At 39.4% G+C, this 17,376-nt stretch overlaps 1 protein-coding gene across 2 annotated transcripts in view; it reads left to right on the plus strand.

Annotated features, from left to right (window-relative positions):
• The window catches only part of LOC124125419 (survival of motor neuron-related-splicing factor 30-like), a 64,640-nt gene that overhangs the window by 4,123 nt on the left and 43,141 nt on the right, over positions 1-17,376 (plus strand). For both annotated transcript variants that reach the window (XM_046488729.2, XM_046488730.2), the window contains exon 2: positions 12,747-12,812. In XM_046488729.2, the coding sequence (XP_046344685.1) occupies positions 12,747-12,812 (66 nt within the window). The remainder of the gene's footprint in view (positions 1-12,746; positions 12,813-17,376) is intronic.

Here is a 17,376-nt window from a genome sequence, read left to right on the forward strand (position 1 = left end):
CAAGAATTGCCCATACATAAGTTCTTATTGATTCATTAACTCTTACAAATCCTGGGTTAGTAAAATTATTTTCTGTTTTATCATTAAGAAATTCATTCAAAGCGTTTGAGGTATCGTTTAGTTGCACGAATTTTGTAACAATATAAGGCAAACCACTCTTAAAACTCATTATATCTCCTCTCCAATCGTTACTCGAAAGTTCCCAGCTGTGATACCAATTATGCGTTTTTAAATAAAAATCATGCATTCTTATATAAAGTTTGTTTGTCTGTAACAACTTAAATGGATCGAATGGTTGATGAATTTTTTTAACTAAATCATCACTTTCTTCTTTAACAGTTATTTGTCCATTGTACGGAACACCTAGACCATGGTTAAGTCCTTTAATACGCCAATCTTTACTCGTAGAAATACCAAATTCCCGACAAATACGCTCATACACGAACCTATTGTACAGATTATTTGAGGAATTCCATGCTCAATCCTGCGGTTATGGGGCACTAATTTCTTTAAGTAAACGTCTAATCTGATAGTACATGTGAAATGATATACAGACTTATTTAGTTCAAATCTGGGGGCATAAAGAGATACACCACATCCTGTTGTAGCACACCATATGGCAAAGTTTAACTGCTTTAGCCAAAATTGCATTGGATTGTAGAACCAATCATGTACCATTTTATCGCTAGTTGCCGTGACCCTGTATTTTTCAAAGATATCAGGGAATTTAACAAAAAACTTAGCACCAGAGCAGGCAACAAAGTTTAAAAAATTTCAAAGGAGCCACTTGGCTCCTAAATTTTTGTTCAAGGAGCCAAAGCGAATTTCAAGGAGCCAAGGCAAAATGTAAGGAGCCAAAAGTAATGACTTGTAATTTAACTGAGCTTCTGCATAACAAAACACAAAAAAATCCATTAGTTTGAATAATCAGTTTTATTTCATGAACAACAACTGTTGTTGAAGCTTTTGAGTTTTTCAGACAAACAAGCTTTAGGACATCGTGTCAGTAAATCCATCAGACAAGCTTAAGAACATTGTGTCAGTAACATCATCTGACAGTTTACTGGTGCCAGTTGCAGGTTTTGGTTCATCGAACGTGTCGACAGACAATGAAACTTCCGTGTCAGCTTCGCCATTCAAAGCATTCCGTATTTTCTTGAGTATACTGCGCATTTTTTTTTCCAAAAAAAACCTCAGCTGTGTAGGAGGGGGTGCGCAGTTTACACGAAATAATGAGTTTTGATGTTTTTCCCCCATGGAAAACATTACAGTGAGCACGTAACATCGGAAATACCATGTCAACAAATCCATACTAAAGTACGCAAATTAATCATGTAATTACACTGTCTGACTATAAAAAGTGTTCTTTGTATATCTGGACTTATGTTTGTAACTTATTTAATTAATTTTATTCAAAATTACTTTTAAAATTGTTTTAATTAATTTCGGCGAAATCGTGTGTGAAGCGATCGGAAAATCGCACAACTCACCGTTATTAACAGAAACCACGGTCAGATTACCACTATCGACACCTTGAAATGAACTTTAGTTGACAGAGAATGGATACATATGTCATAAATGCCATACTTTGACTCGTTAAAAGTCATATTTGTTTTTGTTGGACGATTCTATGTCAAAACGTATTTCTCGCGATCATGCGATCACGTGCGCGGGAGCCTTGACGGTGACTGGTCAGAATACCCGGTAATAGCAATCAGCTGCTTCGCTTAGGGTTATTATTTTTTCAAACTTATGTTTAGTAAAAGCTGCATCTAAATTTACAAGATATTGGAATATATTATTCCTGATAAAAAAATAGTTTCAAGTTATATCATTGGGTGTGTCTTGACTGAATCACCGGTAAATTCCAAGAAAATGTGTGTACAGCTGATTGCTGTGTCCGGCTTAGTTTACGAGAAGATACACATGGTAATCTTAATCCCTGGATATAAAACTATGCCTAGCAGAACAAAAAAAATACCATTTAAACGGTAAAACAACATGTCTGGTGATTTTTTACCTCAAATTTCGAATTTGTGCTGACCAAGTTTCTCATCACCCGTTCGTTTGTGACTTCGCTAAAGCCTTAGATATATCTACGGTGTAATTTTTTTTTCTGCGCTTGGTAGATCTATTCGATTTTTTTCCTAAAAAAATACTGAATCCGCTAGAGAGGGGTGCGCACTATACTAAAGAAAAATACGGTATTCATCATTTGCCGATTGACAACGATTTGTTGTTGTTTTGACTTGCGCAAATATGGAAAAATACTTTGTGTTTTTGAACGGCGAAACGACCGCCGTAGCTGTCACCTGGGCGGATGTCGTACAGCGCATGCGTGGGTACTAAACTCTTAACATCGTTAGTGCATTACTTAATAAAGGAAAGTGCTTCCTTCATTCCAGATATGGAGCTTCATATCAAAAGCGAAAACAGTACACATGCCCTAGCAGTGAACTAGTCGATGTTATTATGTTCTGATGTTCAGTGATATCGATTTTTTTCACTGAAGTTACCGCACTTATATTAAAAACGATCTTTTTTAATTTCTTATGACAAGAGATATTTAGTCGCCAAACTTAATTAAAGACAAGGAGCCAGTTGGCGACTGACATGAAAATACCAGTCGCAAAATACAAAACTAGATCGCCATGGCGACCAATTTAGTCGCAACTTTGTGGCCTGCCAGATGCTCTTACGAAAATTGACTGATTCATAATGTAAGTTGATTTCATATTTAAGTTATGATATAGTATCTTTGTATATTTAATATGTACGAGGGGTGTTCATTAAAGATTTCCCCTGACCCACTTCCTATGGACCTAGTGGAATGAAACTTGGCATAGGTATTAGTCTTTCTCCACATAGGAACCACCAAGAGTTACACACTTCTCCCATCGTTTTATGCCACTGTGGAGACCTTGCTTGTAAAAGCCCTCATTTTGCGTCTCAAACCAGGACTTGACATCAGAAATCAGTGTTTCATCATCTGTGAAACGTTTTCCCTTCAAAAATGACTTCATGGTTGGAAAGAGGTGGAAGTCAGATGGTGCAAGGTCAGGACAGTAAGGAGGATGTAGAAGGATTTCATAGCCACAGGACCGCGCTTCTGTCTGGGCAACATGAGAGTTGTGTACTGGAGCATTGTCTTACAGGAGACGGACACCCTTGGTCAGCATGCCACGCCTCTTAAGCTTGATAGAGTCCTGCAATTTCCGCAGCAGTGAAGCATAATAAGCTCCTGTAATTGTGGTACCCTTTGCCAAGAAATCCATCATCACTACTCCGTGCTGGCCCCAAAACACCGTGAGCATGACCTTGCCTGCAGAGGGTTGGACACGTGCCTTCTTTGGGGGTGGTGACTCCACAAGCTTCCATTGCATCAACTGAACTTTAGTCTCAGGATCATAGTGATGGACCCATGTTTCATCCTGTGTGATAAGTCTGTCAAAAAAGTTTGCCTGTTTTTTTGGCACATGTCCAAAAGATCCTTTGAGCAATTGACTCGTTCCTGCTTTTGGAAAGGTGTGAGCAACCTGGGAATCCATTGTGCAGACACCTTATGCATGTTCAAATTGTCATGGATGATTTTTTCCACAGACCCTAAACTGATCTTGACATCTTGTGCTAACTGGCGAACAGTTATACGTAGTCTGCCAAAATGGCGGTCTCCACTTGATGGATAGTGTCCTCATCAATGGCTGAATGGGGGCGACCAAGAATGGCAGCTGTTTCCACAGATGTCTGACCATACTTGAACTGGCGATGCCAGTGTTTAACAACGTCATATGATGGGGCATCTTCCCCATAAGTTGCTTTCATTCCATCAAAAGTTTCTTTTGGTGTGCGACCTTTCAAATATAAAAACCTAATCACTGCTTGGTATTCTACTGGCTCCATTGTCACACCCTACTCGATCATAACACCTGTAAAAGTGGTAAGATTAACAGTTCGGTGCTGCAAATTCAGACATAACCCATAGATACATGTATCATTACACATGTGAAATTTCAACCAAATATGATAACCCTAAGTGGTTTAGGGGAAATCTTTTATGAACACTCCTCGTATGTTACACTCCCAGGAATAACAAATGGCCAGTCTATTCAACTGCTTCATGCTATCGATAACTCGGCTGGGCAACTCTCTGCGGTGTAACTTATTACCCGCGGTGGACCAATATAAATGCTGCGAGAGATAATAATAAATTATAACTAGGTGGATTCGATAATGTAGGCGATAACATCAATATAGCAGATGGGTATTACAGCGTATGCTCACTCAATGACGAAATTTTTAAGTCTATGGGAGCTAGTCTCACACAAAATGAGTTGAATGGGATGCTGATTTTAAACACTGGAGAAAAGGATGTGATCATTCTCATGGGCTTAGCAGCTACAGTTAAATTACCCGATTTAGTTCCCTATAAAGAGTTGTGCATCCATCTTGATCAGATCAGTACAACAGCTAATATTCAACTCGTAAGTCCTTCAACTCTGCTTAGAGCTATTCCAGTCAAAGATGAAAAAAACAAAAGCGGTAGAACGGAATCTTTCTCATCATTACAATATAAAAAGTTAAAGCGGGGTATTATGTCAGACTTCAAAATTTCTGTATTAGATTAAAACACCAACCTGTACATATAGGATACTTGAGTGTAACGCTCCATATTATAAATAATGGTTGATTCATCAGGCCCTTAGACAATATAATACAATTGCGCTTTCCGATCTTGGAGACACAGAAGGATTCGATAAACCTGGTACCTATGGCAAGTTATTCGCTTTACACTTACAAGATAATGTATACAAGCAGAAAGAAGTTGTATTCACAGCTAATCTAGGAGATTTAAGTGATGTCGACGTTAGTAGACTCAATAAAAACACTTCATACAATCTTACTCACAACGATGATAATAAATGGACTATTGGTCGAAGCGAAAATCGACTGGCTACTGAATATCGTCATTGCTCCACCATATGTGATGACGGGTAAGGGACATAATTTAACTAAGATAATGAATAGTGGGATCGTACTCGGGGCTTATTCCCCTCAAAACGAAAAAGTGTGTTAGTAGCTCCCCTGCCAGAAAACCAAGGTCATATGTTTTTGAGTCGTCCGGCATTAAAAAATGTTAGTTTAAATTTGGTTACTGAATTCGATGATATAAAACTGAACTTGAATGCTATACCTAATCTTTCTACAATTATTATTGAAGTCTTGTTTGGGGATGCACCAGAAGATGCCTTCGAGATATTACCAGGTCTATCAATGAAATGGCTGAAGAAACACGAGCATCAACGTTGCAGTATTATTTATATGGGAATATCACCCATTGTAATCCTTGAGGGGGTCCAAGTTAATAAAGGTGAAAGCATTTCGCTTACAAAGATATTTATGCCGCATAATATACATTTAATAAGGTTGATGTATACTCTCAAAACATTTAAGCAAGACCAATTAGAGACTATTATATGATATAATAATAAACATTATGGGTTTATATCCGGTGCTCGATGAAGCATCTGAAAAGATGGATACTGTTGATGGATTTCGATTACATCAAATAAGCGACATAAAACATCGAATAGAGTAGGAGAGGGAGTTGAGACTTGGATTGTATAAAAAATATTGCAGAGCTGTGAATGCTCTCGATGGAGTTGACACTGCGCTTGTAACAGCTGGCATGGGACTCGGTGTAGCCGGTGTTGGTTTATTATCAACTATAATCGCCACGACTATCGTACTTAGCATGGAAATAGCGTCTGGAGTCTCAGGACTGGCAGGAATAGAGATAAAATTTATTTCTCGTAAGTTGCAAAAGAAAGCATTACAACATAATAATTCGGTACTCGCCGAAGCAAAGTTGAACAGCATTGAGGATCATATTTCAACAGCACTGCTGATTGTAAGATATTCAAGGATGAGTTTCGTTTAGTGTTGTGAGAACTAACCAAATACAATGCAATGAAACAGGAGATTCGATCGAATTCTCGTAAGACCAGTGGTATTAGTGAAGACGAGAAAAAAAAGTTCATAGAACAGGGGAGGCAACAAGCGCGTCAATTATTCCGTGCCAACTGCCAAGGAATTTTGGGGGACCAGGGGCCACACGCAGCAGGGGGTCCCCGGCAGACATCCATATATGAATATGTTGGGTTACACAGTAAATATTCCTGTGTTCGGATATTGGTCTCTTTTTTGTTTGACCAAAGTGCTCTGGGCTGCCGGTCGACTAGGTGTTAAAACACTAAAGTCGTATTTATAACACAATATGAAAGAAAAAGTTGTATTTCATGGACTGGCCAAACAAGTATCTTTAGAGCAAAGGTCTAAGGTGGGCAACCAAGTGCGAAATACATGCTGAGACAAGGATTATATGTTTTCTAGTGGTCTTAGTGAAGCAAATTTGTTCAGAGTTTTGAGAACATGAACTGTATATACATTGAAATTTGAACGCTACTTTAATTGAAGTAATTCATATTTTTTGTAATTTTCTCTTTCACTACAGTGCTTGTAATTGTACCGTAAAAACAATAATATTGCCTTCTTTCACCTGTGCAAGTTATCGTTTCCTTGTACAGTAAACTACAGTTATAACGTACTCAAAGGGACCACTATTTGTACTTTGTTATAACTGTAGTTAGTTATAAGCAAACATACAGCATATATGCAGCAAATGGCCTGGACAAAAAACATAACAACAGTTAGTTATATCCGTATTACATCTAACCCACTGCTCTACGCTTCTTGAGCTTTCAAATTCAAGTGTTAAAATTGTCCAATTACATCTCATTTCAAGCTATTTATAAGTTAGGTTTAAACCATTAACAACACATTATAACACCCGAAGTATAAATAAGCAGTCTGTGTGATTGCACAACGAAGCAATGCTTGTATTACATGTGACGCCCGAGATCGAAAATAGGTCTGTTGAATAGATTTGCTGAATAGATTTGCTGCCCATGAAAACGTTTTGGTTGAATATACGTGTACTTACTCTTAGGTGCTAGTACGTTAGTATAATCTTGTTAATTTTTAAGAAGTAATAACGATGTCCGATATTGAGCGATGTCAATTTGAGTATTGTTAGGGCTGTTAAGTTAGTTGGTTGGTTTGTTGTTCAACTATGCACTCAGCAATATTCCAGCTATATGACGGCGGTCTGTTAATAATCTGGACCAGACAATCCAGTGATTGATATCATGAGCATCGATCCTCGCAATTGGGATCAATGACATGCATCAACCCAGTCAGCGAGCCTGACCACCCGATCCCGTTAGTCGCCTTTTGCGACAAGCATGGGTTGCTGAAGACCTATTCTACCCCGGGTCTTCACGGAGGTAGGGCTGTTAAGCGATGTTACACTTTTTGTCCTGTGGAAATGTCAATTATCAATTACCCCGAAGTAGTTTTCAGAGCTCCAGATCAGCTGCGTATCTGTGTTAAATACGCATCAGAAATACAGAAAACTGTATTTTGCAATGAGTATTTGTACGTGGGCCTATGGCCTTTATACTGAAATAAAGAATTATAATTATTAACAGAAATGCAGAAATACGCAGTAAAATAAAATCCAAGCATATCAAATACGCAACAAATGTTACAGATACGCTACAAAAATAAAATTGTGCTTATCATGAAAATATTGTGAAGTAACCCTGCGTATTTGATTAGCAAATCAGCAACTTATTTTGAAATTATAAACAGGCATTCCGTCAACCTTGCCGAACTCCAAGATGACAGTTACATCATGATCATTTGTAATCACACTTTCTTGTGGAAGTATCGTGGTATTTTTGAGTCCTATGAAGCTCTCGAACCCACACAACACCAGTTTGCAGGGACTAGATGAATAGTGTTTTTAAATATTTAACTTAAATACCCATGTGTAAAAACTAGTGGGTAACAGAAATTTGAATACCCAGATAGAATTACCCAATACCCAATGATTTTAAAATGCATGGGTAAAATACCCACAACACCAAAAGCTTATCTGGAGCTCTAGTTTTTATCCCTAATGACAGAGCACGGACACTGAAACCTACATGGATGTAATCAGGATTTCTTCAAGATATACATTCAAAACTGTCATTCATTTTGTAACATAAAAAACACTGACAAGTTGATCGGGATTATTGATCGGCAAATAAATCTTGGAAAACTCTCAATGAATGTGTACTTCGAAAGAGGTGTCATATGTCTATTACCGTTAGGATATGTTCCTTCCAATGGTGCGAATTATTGGGAGTTCTTTATTTCAAACAAGAGCGCTTACTTGCCTTAACTTGCGACTGTCAGGTGCTTCCATATTACGATTTTGTAGAAAAGTAGGAAACTTACAATACCAGCACTTTTATCAATGGCTAGGCAGTGCATAGATCTTTGATAAAGTTGATGAGGAACTTGCATGAATTGTTCTCAGTTGCACACTGCAGAGACTTAGGAGAAGGGCTGTCAGAGTAAACCTGGTTTTGAAAGACTTACTTATAGCAGGAAAATCTCTTGAAATAAGTGAATTTCAGGCTTGTGATGTGAAAAAGTTGGATCCCAATCTGTAAATTTTGTCTCTCATGGAAGAACTTGAAATAGATATCAAGGACAACGTGGTCATGCTTCACAGAGATTCAATCATCACATTCAGTAAAGAAACAGAAATTCAAGTCCATCACAAGATTATAATCACCCAGAGCGACAATTACAAGCTTTACACAATCAACGACAGACATTGAATCAATGCAAGTGCTAATTGTGCTGCTTTCAGTTCCCATATGATGGTAAATGTCCTGCAAAAGGTAAGAAATGTAGTGCATGTGGAATTCTGAATCATGTCTCCTTGTGTGTCTTTCACATTTCAAACCTGTCATTCTTGGAGAAATCAGGAAATCTTCTTAGCTTTAAGTCTGCAGAAAGTTTGGAACTCTTGAAAATTGCAAGAGATATTACATCAAAAGACATTGCAGATGAATTCCCCAATGTTGAATGGTATTGGCAAGGCCAAGAATGTACAAGTCAAATTGCAGGTTGCTGAAAATATTCCACCAATGAGACAATCACATCGCAGAGTTCCTATTCATGTGCAAATGGATGTTGAGAAAGAACTGCAGCGTTTGGAAGAGTTGGATTTTATAGAAAAGGTTGATACCCAAGAAATCAGAAGATGTGACTGCGTGTTGACATGAGAGAGGCAAACGTTGCAATCCGAAGAGAGAGGAATATCACCCCGACCATACATGATCTTATTTCTGACTGAAATGGTTCCACTATATTTAGCAAGATAGACCCTAATGATGGTTATCACCAGATAGAGCTGCACCCAGATAGCTGATATGTGACTCCTTTCACAACTCGTGTTGGACTCCGACGTCACAAACGTCTGTCTTTTGGAATCAACATGGCCTCAGAAAGATTTTAGAATCTGATAGCTGAAATCATACAAGATATTCCTGGATGTTAGAACATTTCTAATATATTATTATTCATGGAAAAGCAGAGAAACAGAGTTTCCAAGTCAGAGATCACAATTTTATTCCCAAAGTTCTGAATCCTAATTCCCTGGTATCATTTTGATAGCTAAATAACTACTCTTGTATACAGACAGACAGATTAAATAGAAATTCTCTTGTCAAGTTGGACCTACTGTAACAGTCAGATGATTTGTTCTTTCGAATTTGTCAGGATTGGGGAGATTTGTCATCCTCTGATGACTCTTGCTTGGTCATGTATTCGGAAAGAATGACATGTCTGTAGATCCTGAAAGGAGCAAGACTATCATCAATAGAGGACCTTGCGAAGTCAAATGCTTGCTTGGTATGGCACAGTATGTGGGTAGATTCATCCCTGACTATGCCACAAGCATATGAAAGTTAACACATCAAGATATTGGAAATGGAAGAAACCTGAAGTCCATGCATCAACACATCTTAAAGATGCACTCAGCACCACAAAAGTCATGGGTGCTGGTGATGGTAACACCCATACTTTAACATAGACTTGAGGCAGTCGTAGCGTACAATGGCACTATGGACTACATTGATCCAAGAAAGAAGATGGAATTATCTGTTGACTCCAGTCCTGTAGGTTACAGGTGTAGGCACCATACTTCCACAGGAAGGAAAGGTTCTCAGTTGTGCAGGCCATGCACTATTTGACACTGAGACCAGGTATTCACAAACTGAAAGCAAGATGCTGGCTGTTGTATGGGCTGCAGAACATTTTCACCTGTACTTTAAGAGTCAAAAAGCCTGCATTTGTAAAAATAGAACGTTGGTGAATACACCTGACTCGGTACAAGTATGAACTAGTCAGCCTGGCAAGGATGAAAATGACCCTGCAGACTACATGAGCCAATTATTCCAGGCAAAATAAGGTTTCACTTGGAACAAATTGCAACAGAATTTATTTCACCACAATGCATGTCTGCAAGGTCCCCAAAACAACATACTAAAAGTCCCAAGCAATCCTAGTTTGGGAAATATGTCTAGGGGGATTTTCAGATCAAACACTCACCCAGGGATGCTGACTATGACATCACAATGTCTGCCTGTACATTGGCTCAAACATAGCCTGTGGTAGTGGTAGGGGATGACACCGACCTTCCCATTCTGTTGCAACATCACTTCAGACCCGATAACCATGAGGTCATCTCTCTTCAGACAAGTACAAAGATCATTGACATCTCCATCCTGCAGAGGACCCTTGATCCTGATCTCAGCCAACTATTTGCTCTTTGTACATGCATTGTCAGGGTGTGACACAACATGGAGGCCATATGGCATAGGAAAGGTCACAGCTTTTGGGAAATACCACAATCTCCAGGGATAGTCAAAGGTTTTCAAGGTGACAGGTAGAAACCATGCAGAAATCGAGTAGGCTGGTAATCAGGAACTTGCAATCCCCTATGGATGTATGCCTGGCTCGGATTTGAATTCTGAATGTGTGACAAAATTCACTGAGAAGGTGGTATCAAGCTTAAGGTACCTACCCCTTGAAAGCCTTACACCGACATCAGATGCTGCCAGATTTCACAGCCAACGAATCTGACTCCAGGTGCAGACCTGGCTAGCCGACAATATGGATGCAACAGAATAGGGCTGGATGCTTCGCAACAGCAACAATTAAGGGCACTATTTTGAAAACAATCAGAATGCAGCGAGCTGCTGATCCTGTATTTCTATTAGAAATAATCAGGTGCAATTGCACTGGAAAGTATGATAAAAACACATGCTCATGCCGAAAAAATTGTCTACCTTAGCATGTGGACAATGCAAAGGGATGGCATGTTGAAATGGACCAAGTCATGACTTTTCTGACATTGCTGAATAATCGTCTCTTCATGTCCAGTATATGAGTGTGAATATAAAGACTATCTTGAACTTTAGATATTTAAATTGATACTCAGTTTGGCTTAGGTATTTCAGGATTATTTACTCTTTATAGGCTTGTGTTAAGTATTTTGTTGTCCAATATGGAAAAATTGCATTTTGTGCACTTTTCAGGCAGCCATAATTTATTTCTGTGCAAGATTTCACTTCAAAATCAAGTTGATTGTGAATAGACTCATCATCCATGTTTAGATTTTGATTGATTCCATGTTTTATACTTTTTCTATTTTCGTTTGTTTTGATGGCGGCCATCTTAGATTTGACCTATTTTAGGTGTTTCCCCAAATCAAATTTTGGTAAACTATTTTTTTCTTGAAAGTAGGCCTGTGAAGGAATTGAAGTGCATTAAAGACCTTTTCCGTCAATTTTGTTCAACCTTCATGAAATACAAACCTTTAATTACCGGACTATGTCTCGATGCCGAATACTCTTCTCCAGCAAAATTATTTTGTTTGTTTCTAAGTTTGAATTTCTATTCATTTCAACTAATATGTACTAGTTATGGGAAAAATGTAAGGGGGAAGTTGGGTGCTTTTCTGTTTGTCTGTAATCTAGGACCAGTTGGATTAGCAAAAAAAACTAAACGCCCCTGGGAAATAGTACATCAGTCATTAACCTCTTCCCAGTTCAGTGTAATGACAATTCCAAGGACTTACACAAAAGCCTTAATGGTAATACATTTGGGGTTAGATGGGGGATTTTAATTTTCTGTAATGAGCGCTCACACAATGGTTTCAAGTGGAGTGGTGATTGCCTCCACCGAGGTCTCTGCTACATACCCTCTATGAGATACTCCTGAACTTGTTAGTTTGTATGGCAGCATCGATGCCCCAACGAAATTCCTGAGTCACTGCAATGCTGTGCATGCAGTCACCTTGCTATGGCACAGGTGGTGTGTTCTGATGACTGGTGAAACTGATGTCATCGCAAATAATATCTGAGTATTTTGGAATTTGAGCTAACAAGGTGAAGGATTAACTCACCATTCATTGTGTATTGCAGAAGGATTAATCACCATTCATTGTGTATTGCAGAAGGATTAACTCATCATTCATTGTGTATTGCAGAAGGATTAACTCACCATTCATTGTGTATTGCTGAAGGATTAACTCACCATTCATTGTGTATTGTAGAAGGATTAACTCACCATTCATTGTGTATTGCAGAAGGATTAACTCACTATTCATTGTGTGTTGTAGAAGGATTAACTCACCATTCATTGTGTATTGCAGAAGGATTAACTCACCATTCATTGTGTATTGCTGAAGGATTAACTCACCATTCATTGTGTATTGTAGAAGGATAAACTCACCATTCATTGTGTATTGCAGAAGGATTAACTCACTATTCATTGTGTTGCAGGTAGAGGCTTCCTTGACTACTGATGCAGAAAATGAAGACTTACTCAAGCTGAAGAAAGACTTGCAAGTGAGTAGTGCTTCACTTTCGTTGGTAGTGCTTTAGTTTTTGTGAACACCTGGTGTCACCACTGATTTTGAGGTTTCCATACATGTAATTTTCACTACTATTTGGCTATTTCGGCAGTGAGTCGAGACTGGTTATTCTCTGGTTTGATGTTTCCTATTACTGCATTAAATAAACCCCAGTCAAAAAGACAATACATTCTTTAGCTCACCTGACCCGACGGGCTCAGTCAATGTACGCCCGTGTTGTTTGTCATTCATCACAACTACCATCACATTCATCACATTTCAGCCAGAACAATCATGTAGGTTAGGTTCGGTTATAAACAATCAAGTCCTTCGGTTTTCGCTCACATTCCCAGATTCATATTGAATTTTATAACAGCTTGAGACATCATTACATATTATTATATACAGGGCTTGTGTGTTTAGATCGGCTGTATTGCATTAACATTACTTATTTGTATCATTTTAGAAACAAACAGTTACAGTCAGCTCCAGTGATCGGCTTAAAGTGTCCTGCGATCTACTGGTGCTTTCGTCATGAAAAAATTTGTAGTTCATTCAGAAATAGTGTCATTGTTGAAATCCACTAATGTAATGCGATTTCTTCCTAATAAATACATAAACAGCTTCCTGAACATGTTATTTGATAAACTACATCCTTCTAAATTATTGTCACTTCTTATGTTTGGTGTTTTATCATATTCTTCTCACTCAAATGTTTGGCATCTTCTGCTAGCATTTCTGGAAGTGACATTGACAAAATATTGTTACGAGGTCTGCAATTGGCTTATGTTTCCATGTCTGTTTTCTAAACCAATTGGTGATGCTGCTACTGACCAGACAAAGAAGAGAATTTATGTATTTGTGATAGAAATGGAAGTAACAAAATAGTCTTAAGATATGACTTACATTGTTCACAAGTTCTGTCACTTAAACACATGCTGTGTGTTAGCCGACACAACATACAGCAGGTTGCCAGCATTTCACAGCCTTCTTGCAGTCCAAGCACGTAGGCCTCATGATGATGAGAGATCATTCAGACTCATGTTATCTGCCTATATTTACCTTCATGATTGTAGCTAACTGGCTTCAACAACAAAACACTGAAATGAGATCTTTTCGTTCAAGATACAGTTGAAGTTTTTCAGAAACCATTTCGCTGTGGGGTTTTAAATATATGCAACAAGTTTCATCTAACTTTAGTCTTCTAACTGGCTTCTACAATCAAAACATGGAAATCTAATCTCAACATAAAAAACAATTGATTAGTTTATCAAAGTGCTCCACTATTGAAACATCATAAATAAAGAGGCCGTTTTCTCCATTCATGGTGACCATTTTCACTAACCCCATTGGACGTTTTCTCTAAAGCAGTTGTGGTTTTCTCTAATTACCAAGTTGCTTTTTTCTCCAGTTCCCATCTGTTTATGAATTTAAGGCAATATATCTATACACAGTCATTTATTCAACAACCGCAGCTGTAAACACCTGTCCCAAACAAAGTCATAATTCCGACTGACCTCAGACAGACGGACCAATGTTACAAATTTCACCTTATTCCAAATCATCATTCAAACAGTTTGGCTGACCAATTCCAAATTGACAACTTGACTACAACAACATATTGTGGTTGACTGACTGTCCTGACTGTACAAACTTTACCGACAGACCGACCATCATAATATTCATTAATTTACAAAGTTGACTGTGACTGATTGACTGTCACTGAGAGTGGTACAAGAAAATTTAGGTGCCTTAAATCCCCACAAAAGTCAAAGTTTGTCGATAACCGCAGCTATCAACTTCAAAAACAAAAAAGAGGTTTCCCAAATCCTGGAAAAATCCTAAAAGGCACAAACCAAAACCAAGTAATTCAAACTTGGTAAAACGTCCTTGAAATACAAAACTGTTTCAATTCCCAACAGACATTAATCAGTAATTTATTTTTCCAAATCTTGTGTGTTTTGTGTCAGTATGGGGACTTAACATATTTTATGTTCCATTTATCGGTATAATTTCAATTTTGACCTTGATTGAATCATCCTGTCAAATGCATTTCGTTGTATACATTGTCTACGACACCATTAAACCAATGAAGCTGAAACACCAATGATGACACCTGACTTTGTTCAAGAGGTACCAACACATTGATCAATATAGTCAACACAACATGGCAGCCATATTGAAAACTATGGATAGGTATTGGAGGTTTAACATGAAGCATTTGTCGTTTCCTGCTGGAGAATGAAAACCCAGCACACATTCCCAAAGTGAAACGTCTCGGTTGGTTTCGAATGACAAAGAAAACAGCATTTCTACTGGCAACGGCCACAGTGGCAAAGGTCTCCTGCAGGAGGAAGGCTGGCGTTTCATCAGGATATTTATCACAAAAGGCCCAGTAGAAATTAGCTCTTTTTAAGGGTTTTGCTTTATCCTCAATTTATTATCATTATAAGGACTAGTGGACAAAAACTGTTAATTTCTAGCACTTATTGGCAATGTAAATTTACTCATAGACAGATTTCATTGGTAGTACTGTCAGAGTCAAGGTTAAGAATAGCTAGAACCTAGACAATAAATGATCGATACCCTTGATCCTACTGGTAGTGACCCAGGGTAGAATAGGGCCTGTTAGTGACCTCCCCATGGCTGTGGTGACCCAGGGTAGAATAGGGCCTGTTAGTGACCTCCCCATGGCTGTGGTGACCCAGGGTAGAATAGGGCCTGTCAGTGACCTCCCCATGGCTGTGGTGACCCAGGGTATAGTATGGCCTGTCAGTGACCTCCCCATGGCTGTGGTGACCCAGGGTATAATATGGCCTGTTAGTGACCTCCCCATGGCTATGGTGACCCAGGGTATGATATGGCCTGTCAGTGACCTCCCCATGGCTATGGTGACCCAGGGTAGAATAGGGCCTATCAGTGACCTCCCCATGGCTATGGTGACCCAGGGTAGAATAGGGCCTATCAGTGACCTCTCCATGGCTATGGTGACCCAGGGTATGATATGGCCTGTCAGTGACCTCTCCATGGCTGTGGTGACCCAGGGTATAGTAAGGCCTGTCAGTGACCTCTCCATGGCTGTCGTGACCCAGGGTAGAATAGGGCCTGTCAGTGACCTCCCCATGGCTATGGTGACCCAGGGTATGATATGGCCTATCAGTGACCTCCCCATGGCTATGGTGACCCAGGGTAGAATAGGGCCTATCAGTGACCTCCCCATGGCTATGGTGACCCAGGGTAGAATAAGGCCTGTCAGTGACCTCTCCATGGCTGTAGTGACCCAGGGTAGAATAGGGCCTATCAGTGACCTCCCCATGGCTATGGTGACCCAGGGTATGATATGGACTGTCAGTGACCTCTCCATGGCTGTCGTGACCCAGGGTAGAATAGGGCCTGTCAGTGACCTCTCCATGGCTGTGGTGACCCAGGGTAGAATAGGGCCTGTCAGTGACCTCCCCATGGCTGTGCTGACCCAGTGTAGAATAGGGCCTGTCAGTGACTTATCAGTGATGATATAACTGGATTATTGCTGCTCACTCACTCACTCACTCACTCACTCACTCACTCACTCACTCACTCACTCACTCTTTCACGCACGCAAGCATGTGCGCACCAACCCATTCACTCACTCACTCACTACTTGGGGATTCAGGGAGAAGGGTTTTCGGGTGTCTGATGCTTCTCTTAAGGTTGAGGTTGTAAAATTAGAAAATTAGAATGTACAACCTGGCGGCTTCAGTCATGTTTCCCCTTTGTAATGGCCTCTGCTGTCCCACAGGGATTCCAGATTTCATACCAAAAGACGTTAAAAGATGGTACTTGTTGTTACCTTGTCTGGCGCTCGACATTAAGGGGCTAAAACAAGGACTGGTTGGCTCGGAGTCAGTATACTGTGTCTGAGTGGGGTATTCATGCTAAACTGCGGCATGGTATCTCAGTGTGCTAGCACTATAAATCGGCATCAGTCCGGACTAGTACAAGCAGCCACACACACATACACGTGCATGCACGTCGCTATATAAGTGCAATAATCTTGGACGCGACGTTAAACCCCATTTCACCTCACCCTTGCGGTCAACTTTCCGGCCAACTCAGATTAACTAGCTTTGGAGAGAAGCTGTCTATTGTTTGGTAATCGAGGGGTCATCTCAACACGGCAACTCGCAAAAATATCTGGTAGCATTATTGTCTTTGGTGTGGTATTTGCAATATTTAAACGGCGCAGAAATAAAGCTGTTTACATATTTCAATTGAGGCCTCAAGAAAATGTCAAGCGAAAAACCTACATCAGTGTTTCTCAAAGGTGATGATCGTAGACCATTCTAAAACCATTATCTTGAATCTTTTTCACTGAAGATGATTATTTCAATAGGGGTTGGCGTCTCTTTGTCCAGAGTTGAAGCAGCCATGATAAAGGTGAAATACTGCTGACTACTGCAAAAAACAGCATTGACTACACCTGGAGGATTAAGCCCCCGTTACACTATCAAACATTTTGATAAAAAACTTGATCAAAGTCCATTTTGACCTAGTTTTTGATAGTGTAACTTTAACAAATT

This window comes from Haliotis rufescens, unplaced genomic scaffold (genome assembly GCF_023055435.1).
Source record: "Haliotis rufescens isolate VD_foot unplaced genomic scaffold, xgHalRufe1.0.p SCAF_1, whole genome shotgun sequence".
Taxonomy (NCBI): domain Eukaryota; kingdom Metazoa; phylum Mollusca; class Gastropoda; order Lepetellida; family Haliotidae; genus Haliotis; species Haliotis rufescens.